This window comes from Lampetra planeri, chromosome 4, assembly GCF_965212315.1.
Source record: "Lampetra planeri chromosome 4, kcLamPlan1.2.h2, whole genome shotgun sequence".
In the NCBI taxonomy this organism is placed as follows: domain Eukaryota; kingdom Metazoa; phylum Chordata; class Hyperoartia; order Petromyzontiformes; family Petromyzontidae; genus Lampetra; species Lampetra planeri.
In genome coordinates this window covers 30,862,767-30,882,254 of record NC_136110.1, presented here as the reverse complement: position 1 = coordinate 30,882,254, position 19,488 = coordinate 30,862,767, and the positions used below count along the sequence as shown (strand labels likewise).

At 46.0% G+C, this 19,488-nt stretch overlaps 1 protein-coding gene across 1 annotated transcript; it reads left to right on the top strand.

Annotated features, from left to right (window-relative positions):
* The first annotated feature begins 496 nt into the window (after positions 1 to 496).
* RIOK1 (RIO kinase 1) lies at positions 497 to 18,304 on the top strand. Its single transcript, XM_078593736.1, has 17 exons — positions 497 to 677; positions 2,651 to 2,870; positions 3,749 to 3,836; positions 4,721 to 4,790; positions 5,242 to 5,284; positions 7,110 to 7,202; positions 8,324 to 8,436; positions 9,578 to 9,658; positions 10,884 to 10,970; positions 11,783 to 11,920; positions 13,615 to 13,718; positions 13,857 to 13,963; positions 14,444 to 14,509; positions 15,262 to 15,381; positions 16,606 to 16,659; positions 16,801 to 16,953; positions 17,816 to 18,304. The coding sequence occupies exons 1-17, from the start codon at positions 577 to 579 to the stop codon at positions 17,921 to 17,923; spliced, it is 1,746 nt and encodes a 581-aa protein (XP_078449862.1). The 5' UTR covers positions 497 to 576; the 3' UTR covers positions 17,924 to 18,304.
* The last annotated feature ends 1,184 nt before the right edge of the window (positions 18,305 to 19,488 follow it).

Genomic DNA, 19,488 nt, shown 5'->3' with positions numbered 1-19,488 from the left:
GTATGGACAACCCGCGTTCAGCCCGTGGTGCAGCTGCTCCACTTTGTCAATGAGAGATGCAGTGATAGACATGCACTTAATCTCAACAGGGGTTTTGAGCTCGTGGATAAGTAACCAACCAAACAGAGTGTTCGTCACTGCGAGGCCTGCGGGCCACTGGCGGCCCCTGGTGGCCTTTAGTGCGGCCCCTGACGTGCGGCCCCCGACAATACACAACACGTGACACCCCCCCATCATCATCGTGCTGCTGTCAAACCCCCCAATGGTTTCACACGCGTAGCGGCCCTCGCTCTGATGAAGTCTTATAGGCGAACGTGGGAGGGGGGGGGTGGAGGAGGGGGGTAAGCGGGAGGGGGGCGGGGGGGTGAGCGGGGTGGAGGAGGGGAGGGGAGGGGTGAGCGGGGTGGAGGAGGGGGTGGAGGAGGGGGTGGAGGAGGGGGTGGAGGAGGGGGGGGGGTGAGCGGGGTGGAGGAGAGAGTGGGGGGGGGAGTGGTGGGGGGGTGGAGGAGGGGGCGGGGTTGAGGGGGTTGCTGCTGTTCTCACGTTCCGTGCTCCCACGTGGAGGTGGTGAAGGCGATGGAGCGGTCGTACGCGTCCCTCGCAATCGTTCCGGGGCAGTTCGACGACGCCGATGCCGACGACGCCGTCAACGGTGCCACGGACAAGCGCGAGAAGAGGTTCGATGAGAGAAGTGGGGATGGTGGAGGGATTATAAAGAAGAGGGCCTACCACCCTCTCGTCCCGGTCACGATGCCTCGTGCTTGCCTTAGCAGCCCTGCCGGCGGAGGTGCCACTCGCTCGGCAGGGATGGAACGGTCTGGGGGGGGGAGGTGATGAGACCTCTGGGGCGATGCATTTACGTCGCTTTAAAACACTTTTAAAGAGTTGGAAACACGGGGACTGTTACGGGTTGTCGACATTGTTGAAAGTAAAAGTTTGTTGAAAAAGTGTGGTATTTATTAAATGAGAAGCGGCGGTGTTGTTTAAAGAGATGACGTTTAGTGGGTCGGTAGGGGGCGAAGCCTCACGCTTTGCAATTTAAGCGGACGTTCTAAATACTGTTACTCTACAATACAACTGGTTTTGAGCCTACGCATTATACAACTGTCTTCACTTATTCATAGTTTTTTTTTAAATCCCACGTAAATTTGTAGGCTCCTACGATGATTGTCAGTCGAGGAAAGTTAATCAAAATCCGCTCCACTTTTCTATGCTCTCTAACCAACTCGCACTGACCAGCGTGGTGAAGTATGGTCAAATAACTCCCTCCCACGATCCGCACGGTGTGGGAACACCCTCATCCAGCAGTAGAGTGGCCGAAGGGCTTCGTGAAGTCGCCGTAATAATTCGTGAAGCCATGTAACGACTCAATGAAACTCAACTTTTAGTTTACTTCACCAGGTAAAGCCCCTGGCTACGAATGATGGCTCAACGAAGTGGCTTGTGTGGAAATCAAGGCCGTAGCCATGGAGTCAATATTAGGGGGGGGACCAAATCTTCCAGGGGGTCTGGGCCCCCCCAGAAAAAAAATATAAATTTGAAAATATTTTCCTGCCTAAAATAGAAAAAAATTTCACTAACACATCGGATGGAAATTTTTTTTACAATAATGTCTAATAGTGTATTGTATTACATAGGATGTAATTAGTTTTTTTACAATAATGTCTAATAGTGTATTGTATTACATAGGATGTAATTAGTTTTTTTACAATAATGTCTAATAGTGTATTGTATTACATTGCTCTGTTTTTTTACCTTTTCTTGTTTCATTGTATGTAATGGCAGAGATTAGGGATTAATAAAGTACAACCATAACCGCAATCATATAAACAGAAATATATTTAATATATTGGAGGGGGGGGGGGCATTTTAGCATATTTGAATAATGGGGGAAATTCATATATAGCAGCCAAATTATCTTAAGCGCGTGACGTCATGCAATGACATCAGGAATAATAGGATTTGGGCTTTAGGGTAACATTTCACGCTCAGATTGGTTTCAGTTATTTTTCCATTGAAAGTATGGTTGTTGGATTGCGATTCTGCTCGTGTAAACATGCTGGCAGCACACCAGGCAAAGATGTGGAGCCATTACTCGGCCGCCACCGTTATTATGAAGGATGTGGTCTTGTGCTGCTGCGTTTTAGCCTCCTTAAAAGCGATGGGAAATGTTGGTTGCCATTTAGCTGGACATGATGTCGTACGCTTTCGATCCGCTCCCGTGGATACAAGGGTTGGTGGGGCTCGTAGGGAATTTTGAGACTGCAAAGTTTTCTGAGTTGCGAGCTCGTAAAGGTGTCAGTTTTGGTGCCAGATAAAAGGGTAAAAACCTATTACTATATCTTGCTACTGGCAAAGGAGGTCTCGTAATGTAAAAAAGTGAGTTCTTGAACTCGTCAGTGTGGACATTTAAGTATTATTTCCTCATTACAGCTGTCTTTTTTTACGAGTACTCTGTTTTTCACTGCAAAATACTGGCAATAAGGATGTGTCCAAATATCTTAATGAAAAAATATTCTTTAAAAAAGAGTTGAGGCTTTTCTGATGATTTCCTGGTTCAAGTGGAAAGTTGTACCTTGGCTGACAGGTGTGATCACCAATGAATCTGAATTGGTCTGGCTTGCGTGTGCTGTGTTCCCTCTGCTTGCAGCACAAACGGCGGAATGCCTGGAATGGAGGGACTAGCTGGTGTGGTGGAAGCCCTACAGATCGGGCACTATGTGGAAACATTGGCGAGAGAAGCGGAGGAGGAAGCAGCTGAGGAGGAGGAGGAGGTCGACAGCGAGGAAGATGACGACGGCTGGGATTGGGACGATGCTTCAGATAATATCACCAAGCGCGTTAACATCTACCGGAGTAACAACCAGCAGGTGGAGCCCCTGTATTCATGAAATAATATCCAGCCATTCTCAATCCGTCAATATGTGAAGGCATGTCAAACCCACAGCATGTCTGTCATGGGTTTTTTGTTGTTAACATACTTCACCATGCTGGTATTGCGGGTTTGTGATTGGTGTCTACCATTGGTGCAGATACCACTCCCGCTGATGTCATCTGTGGCCGGGAATCAAACGCAGGTCACAGTATTGGTATCTGCTGCTCCACTTCTTCCCCTAGAGTGATAGTCCACCAAAACCACGCGGTGTGAAGTGGAGCAGCATTTCTCAAACTGGGTCACAGCACCTTTAGAGGTTCCTTTGTCGTTTGTTCTGGGGAGGTAATGTGGTCCAATAATAAAAAATGGAAGGCAGTTGTATTATTCTGTTTCATCTGCAACGATAGGTGATAAATTAATGTATTTCGCTGGCTTCAGGCTTGAATCGGTCATGTTGCTTGGAATGATTGTGATCTTTTTCTTGTTAAGATCTTTGTTTATTCTCCTGCCTACCTGCTTTCCTTATTCATTCAACATAATGTGCATTTCCATATATGGTATTCTGTCAACTTTGATTTTCACCACGTGTCCAAACCATCGCAGCTCTTTTCTCCTGGATCTTCCCCAAAAACAGTCGTTTTCTGTCCGAGTCTTATCTTTCCACATCAATACACTCGGGGTTTTTTTCTAAGCCAGTTCATGTCCACTGTATCTTCCTCTCGTAAATATTTCTCCATGTTCCAACACTCCGACCCATACAGATGGACTGGCACAACCTGTATAATAGCCAAAATGTTAATAAAACAAGTGTTCATTGGGATTGACTCTGTGGATGTGGTGCTTCAGTAACACCTCCTTTTTTTTTCATTTTAGTGCAATCGGCAAACGGCGCCCAATGCATTGAAGATGTGTGCACCACAAGACAAGGCTTTGAGAAAGTTTGAAAATAAGATCTCTCTGGGTAGGTTTATCTGAGCTTTACAACAAAAATGTTGTCGTGTCCTCGAATGATGTTGACACCTTCATGATTCTTTTAACGTAGGTGTACACATACAGCCCTTTGACAGTCGACCGCTGGATGAGGTTCTGCCCACACTGGGTCGTGGGTGTTATTTGACCATACTTCACCACTGGTCAGTACTTGGTGAATGTGGGGAACATAGACATGGCAGCATAGTTGTACAGTACAACAATTAAATTGCTGCACTGCTCTCTGATGCTCACCATGTAACCCCGAAGACTATTAACGACTTGGATTTGCATGGTGGTCATACTTCCAAGCACGATCCAGGCTCAACTAATGAGATCGGGTTGGTGATTTGGTCATCGGCTTATCATACAGGACTGTAATGTATCTATTTTGAACTTCTTTCGCACCGTGCGTAGCCAACCGTGCAAATCGGAGGTGTGGGGGAAGGACAACAAACTAAACACACAGCATTTGAGGAAATTAGTTTTCAATCTAGATTGAGTATTATGAGCAGAGGTGTTGTTGTTAGTGCATTATGCTATGAATCTATTATCCCATGTTCATTGCTCTTCCCCAGCTAATATCCTTGATGAGTGATGTATGAATCGATCCTGGTACCTCTCCCTCCAAAACCCGCACCGCCAATTAGCGAACTTGGCTACGTACGGTGCAAAAGAAGTTCAACATACATTCATCCACACCCACACTGGCCAATGTGGCAAAGTGTAGTAAATCGAATTCCATGACTAACACGGCATGGGTAGGCCTTCATCCAGCAGGGGATTGACATAAGGATGTACATGATAATTTTAATGACAATAGAACATTTTTACAACTTAAAATATTTAACGCTTGATCTTTTTCTTTTTTTTTAGAAAAGTTGAACTTTGCCGATTCTGTGATCAACAAAGTGACGGAGCGCTGCAGGCAGAAGGATGCTGAAATGTGAGTCGAGAATGTCTTGCCTGAAATTTTCTGGAGGTTAAAAATGACAATTGTTCATTCATGAAAACATCGTTTAAAACAAAATTGTAAAAAAAAAACGATGTTGCTGAAATATTTTAAGTTGCCAATTAAAGGTGGAGCACATTTCACATCTGAAAGAAAGAAAATACAAAAAGTGTGCCATGTTGTGTGAAACAATGCATCATGATCTTCTGGTTTTTAAATAATATCCATACTACAATATCCATGAGGTAGCCAAGGGAAGTATTGTACCCGAGAGGATTACAACCATAGAGATGGAGTGATGAAATCGGCCTGTGTGCAGGTGTCAGGTAGATGATTATATTATAGATTAGTAAGAGATAGTTTTTGGAGACCCTCGTTTTGCAGTGGGTTTATCATGGGCGAAGGTGACGATGCAGACGTGTTATTTTGTGTTATTTCTTTTCAGGTACCGAGTTAAGGACAAGGCAGACAGGGCGACTGTGGAACAGGTGACATTTAGCATTGCGTATACAATATATGGAGCAAGCAAACGTGTCAGATAAACATTTTTATTCAACTCTGCTGAAGATGCGTTGCACAATAAAATGTAAAACAAAATGATTTATTTCACAAAACATTGCGCTAAATCCTTCAAGAATTTAAAATGATCCCATATATGTAGTAAAACCTATTTTATATATTTTATAATGAATTATTTTGTGGTTTTGATGACGTTTTGATTTGGAACTTACGCCAACCTGCCAACTAAAACATGGCAGATTTATCCACCATTTCTTGTCATTGTTCTTATATTCAGACGGGGCATTTCACAATAGACTTTGGATTTTTACATGTCAGCATGTGAGCATGCCCCATCATTAGTGATACGAAGTAGTGAGTATTCTGTCAAGTTTGGCTCGTTTAGCACATCATTTTGTCAACGCTGCTTACCATGCTTCCATCAATTGAACGGCGTGTTGCGAAAGCCAAGATCCTTATTTCTTGGTAATGATAGCAGACGCTTGGAACCGTGCACCGTTTGCTTGGACAGACATCTCAATCCACTCCACACAGGATGCTTGAACAATCCACAATGTGTCCACACTGAAAATAAATAAGCAGACAATCCACCGTTTCCCATGTCCCCGATGAACCCTACTGAATGAATACAGTAAGTTGTTTGCACATTCCTATCGGCCAACATGGCTTTCTGGGAGTGATTTTTTTTCTCTTATCAAACTTATGTTTTTACATTCGGTGTCTTCTCAACAGTCAGGCTTACTTAAACCAATGCTGGTGAACTGCCAGATGGCAATAGGCAAGGAACCCTCTATTAGATATGTGTCCTAGTTCAAAGCAGAATCATATATCGGTAGTCCTTTACTTACGACGGAGATGCGTTACGACGACCCCATCGCAAGTCGAAAATATCGTAAGTCGAAGATGGCCTAGCCTACCCAGGAGTCTTAAAGAATGGTGATAATTTAGCAAAACAGCAATTTACAGTACCGTACTGTATAAACTATATACTGTATGTATTAATTACAATACTGTATTGCACAGTAAAATGTAAAGTGAAAAAACAAGGAAAATTCTTAGCCTACCTATATGAACTGCAATTTAATAGAAGTTTTTTTCAGGAAACAATCCTATCTGCTATAAAAACTTTTAACATGCATTGAACGTATCGTATCGTGGTAACCCTTAAATGAAATCGTTAAAGCTACGTATCATACATGCATCAAACGTATTGTAACGTATCATATTGTACTGTACTCACCAAAATTCGTACGCTGCTGCGTTTGCCTGCTGCGCGAAATTTAAAATATTTTTCAATTTTGTCGTATCGCCATCGTAAGATCGAAATATCGTAAGTCGGACCATCGTAACTCGGTGACTCTGTAGAACATAACACGATAATATGGTTTACGTGGAGTGATGGGGAAGAGGACGTATGTTGTCTGTATTTATTTTGTTATATTGCACACAGCGGCCCTCATGAGTATACGTATTTCAATAAACAACGATATACACAGTGCAGTCCTGCAGTCGCTTTGACGAACCTCGTGTGTTATTGAATAAGTTGACATTCCTGAACATGATGCTAAGCAAACAGGCTTTGTGTGACTTGCTACAAGTAAAATAAACACGTTTGAGGCCCATATTTGCTGTCTGCTTTGTTGTAAGCTAACTTGTTAGAGGTAGTAGGTTAAGCTGTCCAATTCATCTTTTGTGTGCGCTTTGACTGCGGGTTGTTATTTTGGATTAAAAAGCTCTTCCCGTCCACAACACCGGGGTTTTTGCTACATTTGTCGAGCTGGCTTTGTTTTGCAGGTGCTGGATCCGCGGACACGCATGATTCTATTCAAGTTGCTGAGCCGAGGGGTCATCACGGCGATCAATGGGTGCATCAGCACCGGCAAGGAGGTTTGACTTTAACGCGACCCATGCCTTAGTTCTATTCATCGTCGTCATAGTCAGCCGTGATCTGTCCATCGATGGGCAGAAGGCCTCTCCAGGCGGTTGCCATCTTTCATGCTCCTGCGATGTAACAATAATAATAATGTGCAACATTTTTAAAACTCTTTTGGGCAAGGTGCACAAATGTGCTGTCCATCGCAAAAAAAAAAAATCGGAGAACTGGGGGAGGAAAAACAAAGGAAACATATTGAAGCTAATTCGGATAACCGAAAGCAATAAAATATAAATGCATCGAGGCAGGGTTTAAACACAATCTGGCACCTGTGCACGAGCCAGTTTCATCGCTGCATCTTTGCGGTGGAGGCACTCTCTGGTGCGTTATCTCCTTTGGCTGACACTCCCATACTTAGTCTCTAACAACTTTAGCACGGTTGGCTACGTACGGTGCAAAAGAAGTGCAACACACATATATGCAACTGGCCATCATCCTTCATAGCAGTGTTGTTTTATGCCCAAGCCCCCTTTTCTTAAGAGTCAGTATGTTGTCTCAAAGTTGCACGTGTTCTCTAACCTGTGTATTTTTTTCTATTTCTCAGTGTAATTCCAAGTGTGCACCTAATCACGCTGCTTTGCTCATCTTTAAGCCTTTGTTACATTTTCTTAGTCACTGTCCATGTTTATGATTTGTACGTCATAGCAGACTACCTATACACAAATATGAAAAGTAGGAATAGGGTTTACCCTTTCTGCAATAAAACCGATGTTAATATATGGCAAGGAATCAAGCCTAAGCATGCTCTGATAACATACGCCTTGTCTTTCAAACTGATTGGCCGACACCAGAGACAGCCTTCTTTATGGCCTAGTCTCACCGGTGTTAGACCAGAGAACGCCAAAAGGCGAACATGCAAGTACCAGGGTATTTGGTCTACATGTGATCCATGTTGTATTGTTGACACATGTGATCTGTGTTGTCTTGTTGTGGCATGCGATCTGTGTTTTGTTATTGCATGTGATCTGTGTTGTTTTGCCAGCGCTGAGATCATTTGCAGCAGGTTCCGAGTGTCTGCCCGTTGTCCTAAAGCAGGGAAAAGCTCTCCTGGTTGTTGGTTTGATTCTTTCCCCAGGCGAACGTTTACCACGCATCGCACGGAGCGAACGAGAACCGGGCCATTAAGATCTACAAAACGTCCATCCTCATCTTCAAGGACCGCGACAAATACGTCAGCGGCGAGTTCAGGTCCGGCAAAAAAACGCTCAGGAGTATCGCTTTGTGAAACTTTCAGATTTGCGAGGTGTGATAATGGGAGGCTCAATCCTGTGGTTGTCAATTGTACCTTTTGCTGTATAAATGACCATTTGAGTTCATTATTACTGTTAGATTTCCATCCTACACTTGTGATTGAGTCTTCAGTGTCTTATTATGTTTTAGAAAGCGTTGGACTTGGTTTTCTGCCACCTTTAGACAACACCAGACTGTCCCCCCCCCCCCAGTGATCATGGAGGACTTGTCCCACATAAAGCCCTCCTGAGACCCAAGGTGACAGCGGTAGTATTGATGATTCCTCAAGGATGAAACTGGTGTACACTGGTCTCATTGTTTCTCTTCTGCCTTAAATAATGTGGCCACAAACATTTGACTTTTGAGTCCGTGGTCGAGAACAAGGCTGTGTGCTCTGTACTTCCAGTACGGTGATGTGACGTGAAAAGCACAATGGGGGGACCGATCCTATGGTCATATTTGCACCTGTCGCTGTCTAGAAACCATGTTTTGTGTGTGTTATTACTATTGTTTATTTGCTCTTTGTAGCAAAGGTCAAGTCATAGTATTTCTATGCTAGCGGAACGTAGGGCGGTGCTGATTTCTGCTGGTGGCTCTTGAGCCCAATGATGGGAATGATTCTCTATCAAAGTCTTTTTTTTTGAATGGCGGGGAGTTGATCCAGAACGTTTGTATGATCACGGCAAGGTTGGTGAGTGAGTCAGTGGCCGGCTTCAGAGGTGTACTCTGGTGAATGTCTGAAATCTTTTCATGGCAAATGATCGATGCGAGTGGTGGTGGGGGCTATGCTTCCCCTAGGATGAAATAAATAAGCAGACAATCCGCCTCCACACGAGCAGTGTCTCATCAGCAGTCAGGCTCGCTTGAACTAATGTTTATCAAATGCCAGATGTGTATTCACAATGACCCTCTGTTAGTTATGGGTCTGCCTCGTATGAAATGACTGTTGACCTCCCACAACTGCTACTTATTTTATTGGCCGTGGACGGATGGTGGCCCCGAGTTGACACCTGACCAGAAATGATAACTCGCGAGCCCTCCTGATCGCCGGCGTGTCAAGATCTCCAACCACAATGACATTTTGACCCTGCCCTTGCAGATTCCGCCACGGATACTGCAAAGGAAATCCCCGGAAGATGGTGAGGACGTGGGCGGAGAAGGAAATGAGGAACTTAACAAGGTAAGCAAAACCCTCGCGTGCGTCCTGAAAGGTGAACACCTGCGTGCTAATTTAACACGTAGGCTTTCGCGACCAATATTATTCATAATATAGGTTTTTGGGTCAGATCGCGTTATTTATATATGTGTCGTAACCCTCCACCACCTGTCACGGCCAAACAGTAAAAAATGTGTCACGTTTTTCAAAGGACAAAATAATTCACTTCTTTAGCCCACCGGTGTGCTGAAGAGAGAACATTTAAGACCGGAAGCAACAGGAGAGCTTCACCATTCTTGCCCAATGAAGCTGATTGCAATTATCAGCGAAACGTCGTACTCAAATTTCAAAATGCTGTTGATTCTCTCTTCAGCACAGGTGCCAGCTAAAGAAGTGAATTATTTTGTTCTTTGAAAAACGTGACACATTTTTTACTGTTTGGCCGTGTCGGGTGGTGGAGGGTTACGACACATTTATAAATAACGCGATCTGACCCAAAAACCTATATTATGACCTGCGCGCTTAACTCTCATCACGCCTGGAATCTTTTTTGACAGCTTTTTTTTCAAATACGGCTCATTGCACACACAGGATTTCGGTTTGGTTATCGCCATAATTTATATAGTTCCTAAAATATCTCCGAACGTACATCTTGCCCGAAGTACGTTTGGAGTAATTGTGGGTAAGTCTAAGAAGTAGGTTAAGGAATGGAGAAGTAAGGGAAAGAGAAGAAGTCACCGATGATGGTGTTAAAGCAAAATACATCGAGAAGAAATGGGCAGCAACGCGTCGTGAGAATAACTGATGAGAGACGATGGACAAAATTAACTTTGGAGTGGAGGTCGAGAGAAGGTAAAAGAAGAGGAAGACTGGAAGTGGTGGTGAAACGAAATCGCAGAGTTCAGAGGCCTCTGCTGCACAGTGACAAGGAGAAAAGGATTAATGGTAGAAAATGGTGGGGGGTGGGGGGAGATTTGCCCAGCAGTGGGAAGTTACAGGCCAACAACAGCCTTTCCGATTCGCACGGTCGGCTATGTAATGGTGCGAAATAGCTCAACATACATACATAGAGCATTTGATATTGCTAGCAACTTCCTGGTAGTGCATGTGGGGTCAACGTTGTGTTGATTTCACTGTGACTATGCTGAGTTTGGTGTGTCTGGTATATACTTTGTTTACCGTAACTGTGTCAAGTTTGATGCGAACGTATTGAGTTCGCTGTGACTGCTTTGTGCTGTACAATCACTAGGTTGCACACGGCAGGAATCCCGTGTCCAGAACCGGTCATGCTTCGCAGCCACGTACTGGTCATGGGCTTCATCGGCAAGGGAGACATGTGAGTTGACAGCGTGGCAACTCTTGAGCATCGTGAAAAGCCATTGAAGCACTTTGCAGTTTCAAAGGGATGTTTGCACGCTTAATTATTAAACACAGAATTGTTGGTCAACAGTGGCAGTTACATTGTTGGCAGTAGAGGGCAGTGCAGTTACGTCCATTGTTGTACTGTAATTCTATGTTCCTACGGTTGCTTCTCACCACCAACCCGCACAAAACGTTGGGGTGAGGCATGGCTATAAAACCCCCGTGATGTACATTGGGTGGAGAGGCCGTCACCCAGTCGTCGATTGATGAAAGGCTGCACGTGTACATGGGCACTTCGTATCAGCTGATGAGCTGCATTAATAAGAAACAAGTAAAGGTGCAGCCCTGCATTTGGTTGCTCATGCCACTGCTGATGGAAGGGCCTCCACTTGTGGGCGTTCTTAGAGAAGCCCTCCAGAGAGGGTATTTTTGGCCTATTCTTCCACGTTGTCCGGATAAATTGGCAGAGCTGTGAGTTACCCACGCTTTACCCCGCCGCACACGACCTGCCGATCGCCTAAGTGCAGTGTACCCATTTATAACGCTGGCTGGCCAAAGGTGGGAGGATTTAAGAAACTTGTCCATTGTTGAAACTGCCGCACGGGGTAGAATATCTGGATTGATATCGTCTAACATTTCTCCGTGTAGTCAAATTTCCACCCTGAGCTTCGCTCGTGTTACTTGTGAAAGTGGTTGCGCAAAGAGCCGCCGAGCGACACGCTTGCGTTGACGCCGTTCTTTGTACGTGCCCGTTGCGTGTGTACGTTGAATGTGCGCGCGGGACAGGCCGGCGCCGTTGCTGAAGAACGTGCAGCTGTCGGAAGGCAAGGCTCGCGAGCTCTACCTGCACCTCATCCAGCACATGCGCGCCATGTACCAGCGGGCGCGCCTGGTGCACGCCGACCTCAGCGAGTTCAACCTCCTGTACGTGTGTGTGTGCTTGTGCGTGTGTGTGTGTGCGCTTGTGCGTGTGTGTGTGCGCTTGTGCGTGTGTGTGTGCGCTTGTGCGTGTGTGTGTGTGCGCTTGTGCGTGTGTGTGTGCGCTTGTGCGTGTGTGTGTGTGTGCTTGTGCGTGTGTATGGGGAGCGGTAGTGTGGCGGTGAGCGCGCTGCGCTGCGAACATGACGACCCGGGTTCGATTGCCGTTCACGGCCAAGACCATAGACGGTTATCTGAACTGATCCTGGTCCTGCCCTAGGTCGACTCGGCCTCAAATGAGTACCTGGTACGGTGTGCAAACATCAGTAGGGAGACAAAGGTGGCCGGGCGTGGTGCTGGCCTCGTGTGCCTTGCCGGCCTTCATAAGTGCTCACTAACAGCACTTGCTCCTACAGTCTGTTCCGGCTTTACCGGGGACCTTTGTCTTTGTAGAACTTCTTTGACACCGTACGTAGCCAACCATGGAGGTGTGTGCAGCATTACCTTTTGCCCTGCCCCCTGCCTCCACGCGCCAGTCGGTGTGGGACTGTTCCCGTTCTCGTTAGGCCTCGAATAAACCTAACTGTACATCGATTCATGAATAACATTTGTAACGTGCACGAATTAAACTTTTTGAATGACATTAAAATTAAAGAGAGCAAAAAAAAAAATCTTCTTATTCTGACAAGGTCGACGCTGATGTACGGCACACCGAGAGGGGAGAAGAGAGTGAATTCTAGACGACCGGAGCTGCGGCATATATGCGACGTTTGCCTTGTCTGGTTCGAGAGAGAGGGGCTTGACGAGGAGAGGAGGCCACTTGAGGTCTAAATACGCCGGTTGACCCAGCCGTGTGTGCTTTGTAACAGAAAACAGTGACTCTACAGGATGTGCTGTTCAACTGGAAGCCAGTTTGGAGGGTTGGGTTGCCGACGTTTCAAACGTGCAGTTCCAAATGACCGTCTGATTGTAATTATTTTGCAATGAACGACGCCTTTATTTTGATACCAGTATAATTAAAGCATCCAAACTCATCGCCCAGAAGGCGCCTGATCTCGTCAGACTCGGGAAACTAAGCAGGGGTTGAGCCTGGGATGTCAGTTGGATGGGTGACCAACGCTTTGTGCAACTGGCGTCGTAGGCTGCTGCGGCGATACCGCTGTCAGCGCCGCCGAGTAGTGCAGCAAAATCCATTCCAAATATATTGGTGTACTCCACTATGCTCCCCCTGTATTGCGAGGCTTTAACTTGGGGAGTTTGTTGCCAAGTGTGGAGATATAAGCGAGCCTGAGGTGTACGATACAGTGTGCCACTGGTGACTTCAAGATGCCAGCAAGTTGCGCAGTTTAGCCTTTTGAAGGCTTCGTGTATTGCTTTAGCAGAACACTTTCACAAATCCTTAGAGGCGGGCCTTGTTGAGTTTAGAGCAAACTTATATCGCTGAATTCACCTTTTCCATGTTGTTTTGTTGGCCGGGAATCAATGTCTGCTGAAGTGTTTTTCATTAGTTTATTTTTTAAATGTTCTTTTTTTTTCTTCTACAACCGCGCACAGACGCCAACTTGTCTTTGCGTCGCGTCGTTTGTGCGCCTACAGATACCATGAGGGAGAGGTGTACATAACCGTCGCGTCGTTTGTGCCCCTGCAGATACCATGAGGGAGAGGTGTACATAACCGTCGCGTTGTTTGTGCCCCTGCAGATACCATGAGGGAGAGGTGTACATAATCGACGTGTCCCAGTCGGTGGAGCACGACCACCCACACGCTCTCGAGTTCCTGCGGAAGGACTGCTCTAATGTGAATGGTGCGTTGGGCCGCAACACTTTTGTCATCTCCGTTTCTTTTCACTTCTCCTTAGAATTTGTCCTAACGCGTATAATTGCGGGGAAGGGCCCCCTTGTGCCTTTTGCATGTACATATTTCGAACAAATTCTTGTTTTAGATTTTTTCAAGAAGAATCACGTCCCGGTGATGACGGTGCGCGAGTTGTTTGACTTCATCACTGACCCCACCATCAACGACGACAACATCGACCAGTACCTGGACAAGGTGTGCGATGCGCTTCTTCACCATATTCAACTGTAAAGCCACTCGGGGTTTGTTTTTTGACCTTTGACTCTGTTAGGATTGGTGTGAAGAGAAACCGTGGTGGCGAGATGTTATCTCCCTCGCTAGGTACACAGGAAGTCGTGGGTTCAATCCTGACCATGGTGCCCGTATATTTGGAGTTTACATGGTTTCCCCACGGTCAACGTGGATTTTTCTCCGGGTCCTCCGGTTTTGCCCTCCACATTCGGAGAAACATGCGTGTAGATGATTTGGCTTGCATAAATTATTCCCACGTGATAAGCTACTTTGATGAGCCATCATGTGTGGGCATGTTTCCTCTGAAAAAGAGCTAAGTGGGCTTCATCTGGTGAATAAAATAGTTTAGTTTAAAGGATAGGGGAGACCGCGACTCGTGTTTTAAGATTTACGTGTCTATCCCGAGTCACTGGAATAACGGCGGTTTTTGTTTTCTCCATGCAGGCTATGGAGGTAGCATCTGCACGGACAGGAGATGAGCGCTCCTGCCAAGACGAGGTGGATGAAGAGGTGAGTGAAGATGGAGGAGAGAGAGGACTTGCCCTGTAGTGGCTTAGGGGGACCGGTGGGGCAGGGTTGTGAATCGATTATTAGACAATCGTTTTGCGAATCGATTACGTATTCTAAAAGTCATGGGATCGCTTTTTTTTTTATCCAGTCGAATTTTAGTAACGATTTAAACAGATTGGCGCACGCGAACGGCCAAATCTCACGGCGCGTTCGAATGCGATTGGTTAGCGGCGGCCGTCGTAAGGCACCGGCGGCGGGGGCTCACCAGTCACCGCCACGTGGCACGTTCCAACAGACACACAGATGCACACATCGGGGGCCAGATTATTCATGTTTATTGTTAGCCATTTTGGTATGTGCAACGTGGCCATGAATAGTCTGCCCAGCATTTGGGGTTTTACAAATGCAATGCAAACAGTTTGAATTTATGTACAGTAATGTTAAAATGCAACTGTATCTCAAGACGCCGTGTATTTTTATATAAAAAATAGAGCTTGCGCATCACAGGGATAAAGGCAAGGTATTTATTATATACTTTGAGCTACGATTGCATTGGCGCTACATTTGCTGGGATGGATGATAGGCCACAAAGTTGCAAAGCTTTTAAAAATATGCCTTACAGATTAAAAAAAATCCTCCGAATAGGGCCGTGCTGCATTTCGCCTTGTTTGAGTTTCCAGAATAAAAAAAATCGACCTTGCTTCTCACCCTGAAGTGTTGCAATGTCAGGCCGCGTTGTTGCCGTTGTGCAGGTGTTCAAAAAAGCCTACATCCCCCGCACGCTCACCGACGTGGTGGACTACGAGCGGGACTTTGACCAGATGATGCACGCCAAGGAGGAGGACGCGGCCTTCAGCGTGCAGCACGACAACGTGAGTCTCGCAATCCCCCGCACGGCCCGAGACTAGCTCCTTAGCTTAAACTTCCCAGGGCGGTGATTAATAATAATTATAATCATCAATAATGGTACATTTAGCATTTGCGTCATTTTTACGGTGCAAGGCTGTCGCGAAGGATAAGGCGCTCCTGTGTTTCACAGACGGGTATAGTTTGCCAGTAGGAGGCGATCTTGCTTTGCTGTTGTACCCAAGGAAGTACATTTGCGGTGAATAATAAAAATAAAATTGGACCATGACTGCTGCACACTTGTGCGATCTTTAACGTCCATGGTAAAGCAGAGGGCGTGTGTTCGTGGTTGGTGTGTTCGTGGTTGGTGTGTTCGTGGTTGGTGTGTTCGTGGTTGGTGTGTTCGTGGTTGGTGTGTTCGTGGTTGGTGTGTTCGTGGTTGGTGTGTTCGTGGTTGGTGTGTTCGTGGTTGGTGTGTTCGTGGTTGGCGCATTTCTGGTCGGGTAGGCCTGCAGTATTTTAACAATGGCAGCCGCAGTGCCCTAACCATGAACCTCTCCAACAATCGGCAAACGTGCCACTGCTCGGCAACATCACCGCTTATTATTTTTTTTATCAGCAAATTAAATGTCCCGTTGCACGATAATGTGATGCACAATAGAGTGGAGTCCTTTGTCGAACTTCACCACACTGATCAGTGGCGCGTTGATGAAGGTGGGGGAGGGAGGGACCCCAAGGCTCGGTTTAGATTTCACACGCCACCGATGTTAACTGTGACCAGGAATCAAACTCGCGTCACACCGGGTTCAAAGCGGAGTGCGCTAACCTTTGCGTGACCATTCCACCCCGATACAGTAAACCTGTGAGTGTGCGTTAAGTGAGTGACCTTTTTAACTGCAATAACCCGCAAACCAGTTATAAGTGTAACTTTTAATTGTCAGCCTTATTTCAATAACCTGTAAACTGATGTATGAAAGTATAAAAGTATAAGGGTAACTTAATTTAAACAATTATGTATGGCCCTTCACTGCTGGATTTGACAGGCTTTCACAACGCCCGTTTGTGCAGGTTGGTAAGGAGAGGCTCGTACTGGCCACTCGTATTAGCCGTGCATGGCCAGGGATTGAACTCGCATCGTGCAGGGTTCATAGTGCAGTGCACCACCGCTACACAATTAAAACACATCGACATGAAGCTCATTAAATGTGTACAGCCTCGTATGATGCTAACCCAAGTCGTTTTCGTTACAGATCTTATATCAGACCGTTACAGGCTTGAGGAAGGACCTCACAGGAGCTCAAACGGTGACGATTCAACTCGAACGCACATTCTTTCCCATTGAAGCGCGCGCAGCTGTTTAATGTTTTCATTTGCTGAAAATATGCGCCCCGGTGGACACCGCTTCGGCCGGTCGAGACGTGCTGCTGTGACGTGCGGCACCGCAGGTTCCCGCGTTGCTCGAGGAAGACACGGATTCCAGTTCGAGTAACGACAGCGACGGCGACGACGATGGCAGCGATGGCGTCGCTTCAAATGGCGACGGACCGGAGTTTGTCCATCCCAAGGACAGACCTCAAGAGTTGCCGGCGGATAAGAAGGTGGAGATGACGCTTCATGAAACGTTGTTGGCGTTAGCGCCGTTGTTAATTTTATACTGCTGCGTCTGACAAGTGTTCGCATCGTTCGGTATGACGTCTGACACCCCCAACAACACACGGTACAAGCTGAAAACGCATCGGATATTCTGTTTAATTACATTTCATTCATATGATTAATACTTCGATGCCGATATCGTTTTTTTTCCGTTGTATATGACCAAGATTGTATGGCAGAGTGAGAAAAGAAAAAAAAATAGGACTTGAATTTTTTTCCCAAAAGACATTCGTGAGAATGTGCTGATCCGGAGGATATTTGGGCACCATCGTGTGCTTGAGTAACAGTTTGCAAGCGCTTTTAAGTATGTTGGCTTTCAGCAGAAACGTTCCCAACGCCGTTTCGCTTGGGTCTTTGACGGGGGCGCGACAGCTGGAAACGCAGCCCCCCCACCCCCCCCCCCCCCCTTGTATTTGTCTTTCTCGGTTTGTTTAAAGTTCTCATTTATTTTTGTTGGCCGGTAACTAATGGATGCATAACAGACATGTGGCACGAGATTGTTATGATGTGTATTTACTCTAGCAATTGGGACGACGGGCGGGGGAGGGGGTTTATTTTCGAAATGGTAAAGCTGAGATGCTGTAATATCATTTACAGTGTGGTCCTGGCAGTGACATTAGGGTCACATTCCCTCACAGATATTCGATTAATGGTTGTGTGCGGAGTGACGTTGCAAAGTCAATAACCGGCGTTGGTCAAAATAACCTAAAACAGATGTCGACCATTTCAGGTCGTTTTTTTGGGGGGGGGGGGGAAAGAAAACGGGGCCTCGTTTGCCTTGACGGGTTTGCGACTTCTCTCCGCCAGGAGCGAAAGAAAGAAGTGAAGGACGCGCAGAGAGAAAAGCGGAAGCAGAAGACGCCAAAGCATGTCAAGAAAAGGAGAGAGAGGCTCGGCAAGACAAAGAGCAAGTGATGATAAGAGATGCCGGCCGAGAGCGAGACTTGCTGCAACGCGCGTGCCTCCACGGTTTAAAAAAAATCAAGTTTCCGCGGACCGACGACACAAAACGCCCAGTGGATAATGTAACGAAAGTAATGTTTCTTTTTATGAGCTTCGTGTGTGGTTAAATGGGAAAATGCTGGTGGGTTTCTGCAGTCCCAAAGTGTAAAAGTTTTTTTTTAATTAGGAGCGTTACATTAATTTAAACACATTAAATGTATTTTTTCCAGCAAACATCAACAGAACACCGATATTGACGATCTGCCACTGGCTGCTTGAAATCCTGAGAAATTGCATAAAAACACCCGAACCTCTTCTGGTATTGATACTGTAAATAAATACTTTGAAGTACAACTGTCTTTGAATGTGGGATTTGTTGCATTTCATCGCGGTGCCGAGGCTATGTTTAACGTTACAGCATCGCGAACGATAAACAAGGAGTATTGAAAATAAGTACCGGATATTCACATTAACGTCGGTGTCCCGTAGAAGTTTGAATATAACAATTGGTTCTGATGGGGAAATTGCATGGAAGTGTAATGTTGAACAATGTACTGTTTAGTGAAATGTAATGACATGCTGCCATCAACGGTACCAGTTTTATCTCCCCAGCGTGATAGTTGCGACCGTGGGAAAGCTTCCTAAATTCCTCCACCTCTCCGGCTAGCAGATAGGTCCCACCTCTTCCAAGGCATCTGGTCAGTGTGGAAGAGTAGACCAAAATACCCTCCTGAGGGGCTTTCTTGAGCCACCTCTAGCGGAGGTGGCGTGGCCGATACATTGCAGAGCAGCGCCTTAAACTGATGGTAATTGTACCGCAAAATGCGTAGGCAAAACAAGTAAAGCACAGCTATTGCGAAGGTTTCGCCATTAAACCGATCCTCCGCATGCATCTTTGCAACTTGGCTCCACGCATCTTCACCTTGTATAAATTTGACCGTCCGCCTTAAAATGTATTCTCTTTCACAGGTTTCGGTGAAGCGGGTTTGAGAAAAAAAAAAATGCCGTGATATGTTGAACCCACAGATCCATTGCCCGTACAGAAGACCGTAATGATACCCTCTTGGGCTTGTGCTTCCAGGCCTGTCCTGGTCCATTCACTCCATTCAGCACCATCTCAATGCCTACGTTGTTCTATGTATCCATCATTATTGCTGTTAAATATACCAGATGGTTGGTTTTATTTGGTCAAGGACAAAGGCATGTTTGTATTCTTTGTGTGTGGCTTTTCAAGGGTTAAATTTCGACACTGTTTATTTTATGTCATTAACAACTATAGTGTGCATTTCCCAAACGACCAATGGTTATTAATGGGATTTGTCTTGTTAATGTTACTTTGCGTGTACATCTACGGGACAGCCCTTTTGGCAATCCACTGCTGGATGAGGGCCTTCCAACTCCGTGCGAGTCGGGGCTATTTGACCATACTTCATGCTGGTCACCGCGGGTGGGTTGGCGACGGAAGGGAGCATAGGAGTACAGTGCAACGATGATTTGTCTCTGCATTATGTATGTTGGGCATCTTTCGCACCGTACCT